The sequence below is a fragment of the Rattus norvegicus genome, chromosome 20, assembly GCF_021556685.1.
Source record: "Rattus norvegicus strain SHRSP/BbbUtx chromosome 20, alternate assembly SHRSP_T2T, whole genome shotgun sequence".
Classification (NCBI taxonomy): Eukaryota; Metazoa; Chordata; class Mammalia; order Rodentia; family Muridae; genus Rattus; species Rattus norvegicus.
The window spans coordinates 11601370-11615762 of record NC_141553.1 but is presented as its reverse complement, the minus strand read 5'-3'; the positions used below and the strand labels follow the sequence as shown (position 1 = coordinate 11615762).

Genomic DNA, 14393 nt, shown 5'->3' with positions numbered 1-14393 from the left:
TGTGTGTGTGTGTGTGTGTGTGTGTGTAGAGACGAGAGATTGACATCGGTATTTGGCTTCATCGTTTCCACCTGACTTTTTTGAAATAGGATCTTCCCTTAAACCGAGAGGTCACTGATTCAGACAGACTAGCTGGCCAGAAAGCCCCAGGGAACCTCCTGCTTCTGCCCTCCAAACACAAGGGATTACAGAACACACTGGCACACCCAGCTATTTTAAAAATATGGACTCCAGGAGAGCAAACTCAATACTTCATTCATCTCTGGCTCTCCCAGTTGTCTTATAAGATTTTAAATTCCCCTTTAGAGAAATTCATCTTGGAAGCTCTTGTGACTTCAAGGGTTGCACTCGCAGTTACCTTCAACCTCGTTCCTTTATCTTACCTAAAGATTTGATTTTGCTCGCAGCCCCGCCTCTCCCACATTAACTGTGTTCTGGGAAACAGCACGTCCACTTTTGGGTTTGCTGGAGAGAATGCCTTTATATTTCCCGAAGGTGGCTTTCTTTTTATAGTTATGGGTTTGTTTTATTAACTGTGGTTTGAGAGAGTGGTGTTTCAATGTCTCTTCTCTTAGTGCTTTATTATAAATTAGCAGCAGATGATACAGATCATAATGTACCGAGCACACACGAACCCGGCAGCCCTGATGACGCAGCTCAGCACTTGCTGATCTGCCCGGCTTCCTGGGAGCATTGCCCACTCCGGAGGGAACCTCTATGTAGGACAGCACACTTTCGTTCATCCCTGAGTGTTGTCATAGACACACAGAACTGCAATGGCCCTCCCTCTCCCTGCAGGGGTCAGTGGGAGTCTCTCAATCATTCTGTGTGCTTTGGCCCCACGGTGACTGTCCTCTGTGGCTGTGATGACAGTTGGTCGCTTGCCACTCTGAGGGTGTCAGCTGTCTCTTCTTCATTTAAGTCTTCTTGCCATGGGTGGGGATGGCCAACTTGTGTGACCTTTGGCCACAGGCCACCTCTGTAAGTTCCTCTGCCATTTTGCTGGTTCATTTATTTTTGTTTTACTGGAAATTCAAAGTTTGAATCCTTTGTCAGTTATAGACTCTTTGTGAAGGTAACTGCCACCGGCGGAGTCCAGGACGGATGTCTCTGGGGCTTGAGACTGTGAGAGCCCTTCTGGGCCCAGGGTTTCTTCCTAAAGCGTATCTTCTTCTTCCACACCCATGTCTCTATGATGCTATAGCAGAGAAATGAAGGGCTCTGAGGAGCTGTGGGCTAGAGCGGGCAGATTTATTAATCTATTAGTGTCATCAATTTAGTGTCAAGATACCAATGCATGGCTTTAACTGCAACAGGATGCACCAGGCCATGGGTGCAGGCCAGAGATGATGCCCCCAGCCAAGAAAAGGAGATTTGGGTGAAGTCCTGGGAAGAAGGGAACACTCTCCCAGGGGAAATGCACCATCCCTAAACAAGGATAGATGGCCCAAGCACACCTATCAGGGTGTGATTTTAGACTTGTGACCAGAGTGTCAGTGGCCTGGTCATCAAACACTCCTCTCATGCACCAAATTCCCACAATCCTTCAGGAGAGCAGGTATCCTGTCATGCTGTTTTTATAAAGGCCATAGGCCAGGGAGGCAATATGGTAGACACCTCCAAGACCCAAGCTCTCTACAGAGAACATCCCCTAGGATGTCACCTACCAGGGTGCGGTCATTTAACGAGATCGAGAGTAGCCAAGCCACTTCCAGGATAGGTGCCAAAGTCAGAACCACACTCCGGTGTCCCTGAACACAATTGTATCCCTGGACATAACCACGGACAAGGAATGCCGGCTCCTGTCACAGTGGGGGGGGGGGGGGACAGGCTCAGTGCCCTCGTGAGCATCCAGAGGTGAGAACACAAGCATTGCTCTATGAACACGGAGAAAAGCTTGGTTAATTTGTCAGGAGTTTATTGTAGTTTGTGCAGCTGAGTGGGTGAGGGGCTGAGAACCCAGAAGAGCCAGAGTTGGCTGATGCACAATTGAGCCCGGTCACAGACCCTGGAAGGTGGCTCAGAGTCCAGCTTCTGAAAGCCCTGTGACACACAGGGCTGGATGATAGAGGGCCATGATCCCCCTACCCTGGCAGGGCCAGTAGGAACCCTGACTAGGATATTCATGAGGTAAGAGCTGGGGCCTCTTCCAACGTGAGGGAGGGGGTGAGCAGGTGACAGCCAAGGTCCCTCCGTGTAAGACCCTGGAGAAGCAAGGTAGACAGTTGCTGACTGTTAGCAGAGAAGCCAGGGGTCAGAGGAGAGGGATCTCACAAGCTCCAGGATGACAATAGTGTCCACTCAGAAGCTGAATTTCTACCGCAGGAGAGGCCTCAGCAAGTGGTACAGGAGCAGGCAGGGCGGCACAGCAGGGACACACAGGAGGCTGGGCGACAGCAGCTGGGTTGGCAGGAGGAGGCACAGCAGGAGGAGGTGGGCACACAGCAGGCAGGTCTGCACACAGGGCTGCACAGCAGGGACAGGCTGGAGCAGGGCTTGCAGCACACAGGCTTGCAGCAGACAGGAGCACAGCAGGAGGGCTGGCAGCAGGAGGAGGAGGAGGCAGAGCAGATGGGTGTGCAGCACACAGGCTTGCAGCAGACAGGCCTGCAGCAAAGGGTCACACAGCAGGAGGGCTGGCAGCAGGAGGACTGGCAGCTAGACTGCTGGCAGCAGGAGGAGGAGCCAGAGCAGATGGGTGTGCAGCACACAGGCTTGCAGCAAAGGGTCACACCACAGGGCTGCTGGCAGGGGGAGGAGGTGCAGCAAGCTGGCTGGCAGCTAGACTGCTGGCAGCATGAGGGTGTGCAGCAGGAAGACTGGCAGCAGGGGCTGGACACACAGCTCACTGGGGTGCAGAGGAGGCAAGGGGTTGGGGCACAGCAGCTGGGGGCACAGCAGCTGGACTGGCAACAGCTGGGGACACAGCAGCTAGGCTGGCAGCAGCTGGGGGCACAGCCGCAGGGCTCACAGCAGCTCTCTGGGCAGTCGTCCACCTGCCAGGAGGAGTTAGTGCGAGCATCAGAGCAGACAGACATGGTGGAGGCGGCCATGGCAGAGCAGGGTTGGAGTGGAGTGAGTGAGCGAGTGTGAGCTTGTGAGGTGCTGGGCTGTCGGCTTTTATCCCCCTGTGCTGTTGTTGGCTTGCCCTCCCTTCCTTGTTGGTGAGCCCTTGGCTGTCATCTGGGTATTTGTTTGTCCGGGACGGTGTTGTCAGGTCCGCTTCCTGCCTGCGTGTGGTGCGGGGAGCAGTGATGTGGCATCAGCGTTAGGTGAGGCTCTGTGAGCAGTGAGGTTGCCCTGTCATAGGTGAGCTGCAGGGATGCAGAGATATCATCAAGCCAAGATGGCTGCCAGGACCCTCGCTCCCTCTGCAAGAATCAGTGCCAGTGGAGCGACGTCCTCAGCCTAGTACCCCCTTTGTGACAATGTTCGGTGATCAGAGGCGTTCAGTGACCCATCCAAGGCCATGAGGGTGCAGGGCCTGTTTCATAACTCCCACACCTATAGTGTCTCCTCAGCTCCTACACCTCTCTGTATTGTGCTACTCTGTCCGCTCTGCTCTGTGCCTGCAGTCCAAACCCTCCTTAGGGTTGCAGGATGATGAGCTTGCCCCCTCCCTGTTCAAGAAGGCTATCGGTTTCTAGCAGTTTTGACCCATCCTGAAAACAAGCCTCTCGGGTTCTAACCCCAAGGCCAGGAACCCACGGAGCTCTCTGTCTCGCTCTTCAGTGCTTTCCACTCTCCTCACAGGCCCTCTGCTCACCAGTCGCCCATCTTGCCCTTCACACACTGGGATGAGTATCTATAGCCGCTGCTCTAAAGTCAAGTCTCATACACAGAACCTAGTACAGAGGATGCATCTGGAATTTAGGCTTCATCTGATGCCGGGGCTGACCAGTCTTGCTACATGTATGCGTACGCATGCGCAGTGTCTCGCTACATGTATGCACACGCATGCGCAATGCATATTTTCAGAGCCCGGTCTCCTCAACCTAGTCGTTGTGATCTGAGAGCCACTGGCAGTGATTTTGCTGACCGGTTGCTGCTGGGTTCACATAGGGTCCGTTTTCTATGAGCCTCTTTGGTCATCACATATGCCATACAGGAGCTTGTCTGATGTGCTTCTGTCCAGTGGTCCTTGAGCTATCCACGTGGCAGACTCATTACCATTGGCCTCACACCAGCAGCAGAGCTAAACCTGAGCTTGTGGACCTGCAGCACTTGCGTCACAGCACATGGGGCTTCAGCCCAGGGGCATTCCCTGGCAAGATGACAGCACAACCCCTGAAAACACGGTGCCAAGGAGACCCCGCTGAAGCTTGTTTTCTGAATGAGTCAGAACCAGAAGGCAGAGTCTTATTATTACCTTCTCCCACCCAGTTGGGAACATGTGACTCAAGGTTCCCTGTTCTGCGCATATTCAGGGATGGCTACAGAAAGATCACAAGTAGATTTGGGGATGCAGATAAGTGTTAGGAAGTAAAAAATCAGAATCCACGAATGGTAAGGATGCCTATGATCCATCTAACCACTCACTCATCCACCACCTATTTACTCATCCATCAATCCATTGGTCCATCCATCTATCCATCCATACATCGATCTATCGATCCATCCATCTATCCATCCATCCATCCATCCATCCATCCATCCATCAGTCAATCGATCCATCCATCTATCCATCCATCCATCGATCCATCGATCAATCGATCCATCAATCCATCCATCAATCCATCCATCCAACCATCCATTGATCCATCCATCCATCCATCTGACCATCCATTCATCCATCCATCCATCCATCCATCCATCCATCCATCCATCCATCGGTCAATCGATCCATCAATCCATCCATCTATCCATTGATCCATCTATCAATCCATCCATCCATCCATCCATTGGTCCATCCATCTATCCATCCATTCATCGATCCATCCATCTATCCATTCATCCATCTACTTATCTATCCATCTGACAATCCATCCATTGATCCATCTATTCATTGATCCATCCATCCAACCATCCATCCATCCATCCATCCATCATCCATCCATCCATCCATCCACCTGACCATCCATCCGTCCACCCACCCACTTATCTATCCATCTGACCATCCATCCATCCATCCTCTTGTCCGTCTGTCCATTCACTCACCCATCCATCTGTTCATTCATCTATCCTTCCTTCTTCCTTCTTTCCATCCATCTATTTATCCATTTATCATTCATCCATCTACCCATGTGTCCATCCAGCTACCTACCTACTCATCCACTCATCTACACCCTCATCCATCCATCTGTCCATCTATTATCCATCCTTCCATCCACTCACCTATGTATTACCACATCCATTGCTCATTGATCTATTTCCCCACTCACCCATGCATGCATTTATCTATCCATTCAACTATCTACTTAGCCGTTGCTCATCCATCCACCCATCCACCATTCATTATCTATCCATCCTCTACATATGCATACAATATGTGTGTATATGCATAAACATTTACAGAGTTTGACAACACAAACTGTATCATATCTGACCCACCACATATTTTTTAGCTCAATTCAAGAAGTTTCTTCTGTGTAACCCTGTAAAGATTTGTTTCTTTTAACAGCTAATAGACTTCTAGATGGCTCTGTGTGTGTGTCCCCTGTTGCTGTGTGACTCAAAATAACATTTGCTTCATAGCCTGTGCATTGGGAGATCCGTTATAGCACACCTGGCTCTGTGGAGCTGTACCCTGATGGTTCCTTTGGGCAGATGCCCTTCCCTCTTGAGTGGCCATTGAGACATTTAAGACCGAGTGCCTCCGTTTTTCTTTGGCCGTGGAGCCTCATCTTCCTTAGGCAGCCCATCTAGGGACAAGCTTGCAAGGTGCAGCTTCTTCTACAGCGGGAGAAGCTCTCCCAAGACATAGCATCCCCGGTGCAGCTGCTGCAAGGGTGACCCTTGCTACAGGGCATGGCCCACCACATTATAAGGCTGCACATGAGCCCAGGGGTAGGGTCTGCGACAGTGTGTCACAGTCACTGGACGACATCACTTGATCCTTTGCACACGCTGCAGGCTGAGACTCAAAGATGCTCTGCACTGAGAACCCACTCTAGAAACGGAACCCACAGGTCCCCTGTGGTGTGACAACCCATAGCTACCCCTGGTGTTGTCCTAGGGAGTGGAGATGTGGACCATTTGACACACAGGCTCTAAGGAACCTGTTTGCAAAGATGCATCCTGTCCAGTTCAGAGTGGGGCCACCCATAAGGAAGACCAACAGATGTGAATATACTCAGGGTGTTTACAAGATGAGAGACAGTTGTCAGCTAAACAAGGAACGTGTTAATGAGACGACTGCATCAGCAAACAAGGAAGGAGACAGTCACGGAGGAGAATAAAAGCCAAGGGCTCAGCACCTCACATACACACACACTCACACATTCACTCAGCACACACTCACCCTCCTCCAACCCACCCCGCCATGGCCGCCTCCACCATGTCTGTCTGCTCTGACGCTTGCACCAACTCCTCCTGGCAGGTGGATGACTGCCCAGAGAGCTGCTGTGAGCCCTGTGGCTGTGTCCCCAGCTGCTGCCAGCCCAGCTGCTGTGTTCCTTGCTGTGTCCCCAGCTGTTGCCAGTCCAGCTGCTGTGCCCCCAGCTGCTGTGCCCCAGCTCCCTGCCTGACTCTCATCTGCACCCCAGTGAGCTGTGTGTCCAGCCCCTGCTGCACACCCTCATGCTGCCAGCAGTCTAGCTGCCAGCCAGCTTGCTGCACCTGCTCCCCCTGCCAGCAGTCCTGCGGTGTGACCCTTTGCTGCAAGCCTGTCTGCTGTGTGCCGGTCTGCTGTGGTGCTTCCTCTTCATGCTGCCAGCAGTCTAGCTGTGAGCCCTCTTGCTGCACCTCCTCCTCTTGCCAGCAGCCCTGCAGTGTGACCCTTTGCTGCAGGCCTGTGTGCTGCACACCCATCTGCTCTGGCTCCTGCTGCCAGCAGTCTAGCTGCCAGTCCTCCTGCTGCCAGCCCTCCTGCTGTGCTCCTGTGTGCTGCAAGCCTGTGTGCTGCAAGCCCTGCTCCAGCCTGTCCCTGCTGTGCCGCCCTGTGTGCAGACCTGCCTGCTGTGTGCCCACCTCCTCCTGCTGTGCCTCCTCCTGCCAGCCCAGCTGCTGTCGCCCAGCCTCCTGTGTGTCCCTGCTGTGCCGCCCTGCCTGCTCCAGACAGGCCTGCTCAGGACAGAAGTCCACCTGCTGATCCTGTCCCCAAGTGAGTGCTGGGGACCTAGAGATCACAGAAGAATGTCTGCACCACAGCACACCATGGCAGTGCCCTCCTCTCTCTGCCCCTGCCCTCTCCAGGTCAAGCAATTTCACCTTGTCCAGACCATTCCTCCTTTGAATACACTTGAGTCTTCTGAACAATAAAGACCCAGACTGAACTTGTGTAGACTCCCATGGTCCTCACTGGTATCTCTTAATTCTCCCTTTGCAGCCAGCAATCCGTTGTCCTTTGGAGCCTATTCAGAGCCGGTTCAGAGAACAGCTCCCCCTGTGGCCGTGCGTTGTAACTGCAATTTCTCTATATAATGCCAATCAAACCAGAGCAGGCCTTCCATGCTCTGCGCGCCCCCCACCCCACCCCCAGCAGCTCAGTTGACACCTCTTCAGGGGCCTGCCAAGTGCTGCTTTAGTTCACCTGTGGCCACTGTCCCGTTTAGCGGTGCGAGTGTGTGCAAGCAACCGGAATGAGCTCTGGGCCATGTGTCTGTGAGCAGACCTGTGGACTTCATTAGGGTCTCAATGCAGAGACCGTCAATGTGTGGGAGGGTTTGGGCTGTCATTGAAAGGCAAGCACACTGCGATGGGGCACACCGGGAAGTCTGTGATGTCTCCAGAAACCTAGACTCTTGTTTTGGATGGAACTGTGCCAGCACACCAGGATGGTTCTGACTCTGCTCCAGCAATCAGCGGATGAGCTCAGCTTGCAAAGGGTGAAGGACGGAGAGTGATGCCCCCATTGTCAAGTTCTTGTTCTAGGACAGGCAGGTGTCTCGGCAGTAGGTGTTCATGTATTTGGCACCAGTCACAAGCTGAGTGTGTGGCCCACAGTGCCTGAATTAAAACAGCTCCTGAACCCATTCAATGGGAAATGCCTTAGCCTGCCCTGATAGCGGGGAAATGATACCACCCGGTCCAGGAGCTAATACAATTGTTGAAGTCCACATAAGCAGTTGTAGCCATTGGTGGGCTGCCTTAGGCCCGAGAGCATGGAGACTTGTTCACACTGAGTGAAACTTCCCTCTTCAGTGCCTCATTCAATGGAGGCTACTGTCTAGATTCCCAGCCAGCCGGCAGAAGTACAGGGGATGGTGCCCGGGGTGGGCAGGGGTCCCCAGAGGCCAGTGCTCTGCCTACATTCTAGGAGATGGCAGATTCTGTAGAGAAGGCTTGGGTAGACACGTGTAACCATCTAAGGTCTTTGAGATCGTGTCATGGTTTGAATATGCTTGGCCCAGGGAGTGGCACTATTTGGAGGTGTGGCTTGTTAGAGTGGGTGTGGCTTGATAGAGTGGGTGTGGCTCTGTTGGAGTGGGTGTGGCTTGTTGAAGTAGGTGTGTCACTGTGGGCGTGGGCTTTAAGTCCCTCATCCTAGCTGCCTGGAAGCCAGTCTTCTGCTAGCAGCCTTCAGATGAAGATGTAGAACTCTCAGCTCCTCCTGCACCATGCCTGCCTGGATGCTGCCATGCTCCCGCCTTGATGATAATGGACTGGACCTCTGAGCCTGTAAGCCAGCCCCAGTTAAATGTTGACCTTATAAGAGTTGCCTGAGTCATGGTGTCTGTTCACAGAAGTAAAACCCTAATTAAGACACAAAGAAGCCACCAATTCCAAGTGGCCTCACAATCAGATTCCCAGCCTTTATGGGAGAAATGGTGCCAATCTCACGGTGCCTGAGAACGCAAGAGGACGAGACATGCCTCACCCCCTCCTCACATCAGGAAATGAACCGTATATCAACACAATCGCCATCATGTGTAGCAGATGGTGCAGTACCATCGTGCATGCCTTTAATCTCACCATCAGGACACAGAGGCAGATGGATCTCTATGAACTCAAGGCCAGCCTGGTCTACGTAGCCAGCTCCAGATCAGCCAGGGATATGTAGTGAGATCCTATCTCAATGAATAAACAAACAGACATAAAGATAAAGATAAATTTGTGGGTTGGAGATTTAGCTCAGTGGTAGAGCGATTGCCTAGCAAGCACAAGGCCCTGGGTTTGGTCCTCAGCTTTGGCGGGGGGAAAAAAGATAAATTTGTGAGTTGGAGATAAATAAACAAGCAATCAACTAAAAAAAGGAAATAACAGGCTAAAAATACGTGTAAGATATAAAGTATTTCTGGAAGAGATTAAAGAAATCCCAGATGCTCGACTGGAGAGGCTGGCATACCATGTTCAAGGACCCAAAGACACAGTGTTAAGCATCTGATCCTTCCTAACAGATCTACAGGTTTAATGGAATCTCGGTTAAAATCCTAGCAGGATTTGCTGTCAAATTTGATGGGCTGGCTCTAAAGACTCTGGGATGTGTCAAAGACCCAGAGTGGCCAACCAAACCTGAGAAAGGCACACAGGATCAGAGAATTTACATTATTTGACCCTAAGACCTGTGTGTATGAGGTGTTAACAGTAAGCCACAAAAATCCTGGGATGGGCTAGAATCCAGAATTATCCCACCCATGTATGGTCAGCAGGGTGTGGGTTGAGGATGCCCAAAGGCAAAAGGAAGTATCCACCAGGAGGTGGGATGACTCTGGCCATCAAGCGATGACTCGAAATGTTAGAGAATGGAAACTGAGGCTTCCAGTCGTCTGCTGCTCGCCACTGTGAGGAAACACTGGGGAGAAGCAACTTAAGGGAAGACAGGCTTGCCCTGATTTGCCACAGTTCAAGGCTGAGGAAGTCAGGGTGGTGGGAATGCATTGCTGTTCCTGTGCAGGCCAACCAAGAAGCAGAGAGTTCGGGGGCTGGAATCCTTATCAGGCCCTCCCCTGCCACCAGACTCCTTGTCCCAGACTTTGCACAACCTCCCAAGACAGCACTACCAGCCACTCACCCAATGTTCAAACACGAAAGCCCTGGGGGACATTTCACACTCAAACCTCAATGGGGAGCCAAGGGATAGTTTGTGCGGTTCTGAGCTAAGTTATCAGAAAGGGTCACCGAAGACAAAGAATAATATAGGCGTTGCTAAAATTAAGGATTCCGCTCGATTCTGACGAAAATGGGAAGAAGGTGGCCGTATTTATGTTGATAATATGGATGGCATCCAGGAATCACGAAGAGCGCGTGCTTTAATAATATAAATACAAATAAACCGGATTTAAGAAAAATAAGCGTATGATTTGTGAGCTGATACGTCACCAAAAGCCACACAAGATGCCCACACTGTCAGTCACCAGCTCAATGCAGGAGACATAGCTCCTGCGAGAGCTGGCTATAGAAAGCCAACATAGGCACGTGCTGGCATTGTGGAGAGATGACTCTAAGCCATAGCGAGGGTTGTGGCTTGGATGAGCGATGTCCCTGCAGGTTACAGAGGCTAAGGTTGTGGAACCCTTGGGGGATAGAAATTGACTGGAGGAAGTAGCTCCCTAGAGGGCGGGACTTGAGGATGAAGAACTTTTAGGAGATAGAAATTGACTGGAGGGAGTATCTTGGGGGCGGGACTTGAGGGTCATAACCCGACGTCACTTCCTGTCTTCTCTCTGCTTCTGCTAAGATGTGAGCAGGCGCCTCAAGTGCCTGCTGCTGCAGCTGAGCTCAGCTTTGCCCTTCCCCCGAGTGAAGGGCTACACCTTCAAACCCTGCCTCCCTTCTCCTCAGGTAATAGCTAATGTAGTAGTGGGCAGAGACAGACAACAGTGCAGTTGTGAGGAAGCTCTGGGCAGCTGCCCCTGAAGAGAGTGGGTCAGGATTCAGACGTCACAGAGCGACACAGAAACTTTTACTCAACAAAAATGGAGCACAGCTGTCCGTACAGTCTGACTTGCTGACTGGACATGTGTCCTCAGAGGTCCCCAAAGCAGGGATGTGGGGGGTACCTGGTGTGGGAGGTTGAGGGTTGCTGAAGGAAATGGTGGAAACCGTTGTTCTGAGGGAGAAGGTTGAGACTGGGAGAAGGTTGAGACCCTGATGTACAGCCTGGCCCCGGGGGGGTTCTGGGTACAGATAGATGCAGGCCGAAGTTGGGGCACAAGAAGGGCTCAGTGAGGGAAGGCATGGCCCAGCCAGTGGTGTCTGGGGTGGGATAGGGACACGGACATTAGCATCCTTGCTTCATTGGGGATAACGGTCAACTGAACAAGGTTTCCCTGGCTTCTGCTACAGCTACTCAGAGCGGAAGTTTCCAGATCGTGACACCTTGCTCACTCACTAGTGCACCAGGTGCAGCCCAGGTCTTCTCCACGTCAGAGAGAGCTGATATCCATGGCCCTTTGTGAGCGGAGACCTAATGCAGCCTGTAGAGACGTGTCCCTATGTCTCTATATTCCTATGTCCCAATGTCCTCGTGGAGGGTGCTGGGCTATGCCTGGTCCTAAGTCCCTTTAGCCCCACAATGATTTTATTTCCAGATGAATCTATAGCTTCCTCTCTGTATACCCTGTGCTGAATCATCCCATAGGCAGGACTCACAAGGCAGCCCAGGCCCAGGGGCCCCAGGGTCTGGAGCTATGGGTGTGGCTTCACTTGTGTGGCCCTAGAGAGATCAAAAAGAACAGTTGATGGGGTGGCTTATAGGCGACTGAAGCACTGTCTACCCACACCTGGGGTAACCAGTGACCTATAGGGGTCACAGAAGGCTGAACTTTTGAGAGAGGAACCTTAAGTCACACTGTGACATCTCCCTCCCCTCTGGGAGGTGGCTACTGTCACTTGTCAATTGCTGAGCTGAGTCCTTCCCTCCTAGAAACATTAGTGCTAAGGAGATGAACATTTGCTTGAACCACATGTTCCAGAGCATGACAGGAGAGCCAGGTAGTTAGAAGAGTTTATTGAAACCATGGACTGTTGACAGGCTGATGTTGGGGGGAGCAGAGGGACAGGGGAGCCAGAGGCCCAGAGGATCAGCAGGCCTCCTGGGAAGCAGGAGGAGAGGCCAAGTCACAAGGGACAAGTCGGGTGGCTCCATCCTGGGGGAATGTATCCCAGATCAGGGTCAGACTGGAGAAGCTGAGAAGCACCCAGGAAGGGACCTGAGCCAGCTGGCACCAGAAACAGGCCATCAGCAGGTGGACTTCTGTCCAGAGCAGGCCTGTCTGGAGCAGGCAGGGCGGCACAGCAGGGACACACAGGAGGCTGGGCGACAGCAGCTGGGCTGGCAGGAGGAGGCACAGCAGGAGGAGGTGGGCACACAGCAGGCAGGTCTGCACACAGGGCGGCACAGCAGGGACAGGCTGGAGCAGGGCTTGCAGCACACAGGCTTGCAGCACACAGGAGCACAGCAGGAGGGCTGGCAGCAGGAGGACTGGCAGCTAGACTGCTGGCAGCAGGAGCCAGAGCAGATGGGTGTGCAGCACACAGGCCTGCAGCAAAGGGTCACACCACAGGGCTGCTGGCAGGGGGAAGAGGTGCAGCAAGAGGGCTCACAGCTAGACTGCTGGCAGCATGAGGAGGAAGCACCACAGCAGACTGGCACACAGCAGACAGGCTTGCAGCAAAGGGTCACACCGCAGGACTGCTGGCAGGGGGAGCAGGTGCAGCAAGCTGGCTGGCAGCTAGACTGCTGGCAGCATGAGGGTGTGCAGCAGGAAGACTGGCAGCAGGGGCTGGACACACAGCTCACTGGGGTGCAGAGGAGGCAAGGGGTTGGGGCACAGCAGCTGGGGGCACAGCAGCTGGACTGGCAACAGCTGGGGACACAGCAGCTGGGGGCACAGCAAGGAACACAGCAGCTAGGCTGGCAGCAGCTGGGGGCACAGCCGCAGGGCTCACAGCAGCTCTCTGGGCAGTCGTCCACCTGCCAGGAGGAGTTGGTGGGAGCATCAGAGCAGACAGACATGGTGGAGGCGGCCATGTTGGTGTTGACTGGAGGAGGCTGAGTGTGTGTTGAGTGGATGTGTGTGTTCGTGTGTCAGGGGTAGGACACGCTGCCTTTATACCCCTCCCTGGCCCAGCTGGTGAGCACTCCTTCCTGGTTGCTGTTGGCCCTGCTCCTGTTTTTATTTCCTGCTTGCTGCACGTGTTGCTGGGGCCCCGCCTCCTGTTTAGTTTCGCACTGACAAGTTGTGTTGGTATCGATCACGTGGGCTTTCTTCCTGGGTTGTTGGGAGTATGGCAGGACTCAGGGTGAGGTACTGAAGGGATGCAGGGACATGTGGCCATGGATCACTCCTGGCCTTTGGCTTCTTGGGCTGGGACAGGCTCTGGACTTCTGTGGTGGTGGTTGGCGAGGACCAGTGGGGTTTCATGAGAGCAACACTGGGATTTCCTTGCAGGGGTGTACCGTTTTCCTCAGCCGAGTACCCCAAGTGTACAGGGCTAACTGAGGTGTCACCATCTCACCATGGAGACTGACATTTAGGTGTCAGTGCTGCTGGGTCTGAGCCAGGGGGACTGCCCAGGCCACCTGGCTCCCAGGGCTATGAGCATTGTTGGCTCCATGGCTTATTCCTCACCTCTGCTTTCTCCCCAGGGGTTGAGTTCAAATTATCCCTTTTTACAAGGACACCTCTGGAATGTAGCCCACCTAGTGACCTGCCATACCTTGGTCATCTACAATCTATTCTCAAATACAGTCACATGCCCAAGAACTCACACCCAGCATCTCCAGAGGGTTCGTACTTCAGGCTTTCTGGAACTCCTGCCTGGGAGGAGGCCAGCACAACCCCAAGCCTGTCACCAAATCCAGATATCCCTGCTGGCTGTTACTTTCCCTCAGGACTGGCTTCACCAGGTATAGCAGTTGGCACCGGTGTCTCAAGGCTTGGGAAAAAGGCCTCACAACCATGAGCCCTTCCTTCCCGTGACCTTGACTCTTGAGAAGAGGCCTTGACTTGCACATCACTCATGGGCCGCCTGTCTTTCTTCCAGCCGAATGGGGCCTCACGTGGGGGCACAGTCTCATGCATGATGTGGCCTGTAGGAACCATACCCATAAGCCTCTGCTGGCCTGGCTATCTTTTCCCCTCTGTTGCTGTACTAGCTGGTTTTGTGTGTCAACTTGACACAAGCTGGAGTTATCACAGAGAAAGGAGCCTCTGTTGAGGAAATGCCTCCATGAGACCCAGCTGTAAGGCATTTTCTCAATTAGTGATCAAGGGTGGGAGGGCCCAGCCCTTTGTGGGTGGAGCCATCCCTGGGCTGGTGGTCCTGGGTTCTATAAGAAAGCAAGCTGA

General features: G+C 53.0%; 4 protein-coding genes across 5 annotated transcripts in view; 2 read left to right on the top strand and 2 right to left on the bottom strand.

Moving 5' to 3' along the window:
* Tspear (thrombospondin-type laminin G domain and EAR repeats) overlaps nt 1–14393 on the top strand; it is a 172923-nt gene that overhangs the window by 96517 nt on the left and 62013 nt on the right. The gene's annotated exons all lie outside the window — the stretch shown is intronic.
* Nucleotides 1902–3053, bottom strand: Krtap10-10l2 (keratin associated protein 10-10 like 2). The gene has a single exon (NM_001109590.1). It carries the CDS (start codon nt 3051–3053, stop codon nt 2334–2336), a length of 720 nt encoding a protein of 239 aa, NP_001103060.1. The 3' UTR covers nt 1902–2333.
* On the top strand, nt 6430–7431 carry LOC120098855 (keratin-associated protein 10-11-like). Its single transcript, XM_087598692.1, has one exon. The coding sequence runs from the start codon at nt 6482–6484 to the stop codon at nt 7247–7249; it is 768 nt and encodes a 255-aa protein (XP_087454818.1). The 5' UTR covers nt 6430–6481; the 3' UTR covers nt 7250–7431.
* Nucleotides 12036–13128, bottom strand: LOC120098854 (keratin-associated protein 10-1-like). Its single transcript, XM_087598691.1, has one exon. It carries the CDS (start codon nt 13070–13072, stop codon nt 12281–12283), a length of 792 nt encoding a protein of 263 aa, XP_087454817.1. The 5' UTR covers nt 13073–13128; the 3' UTR covers nt 12036–12280.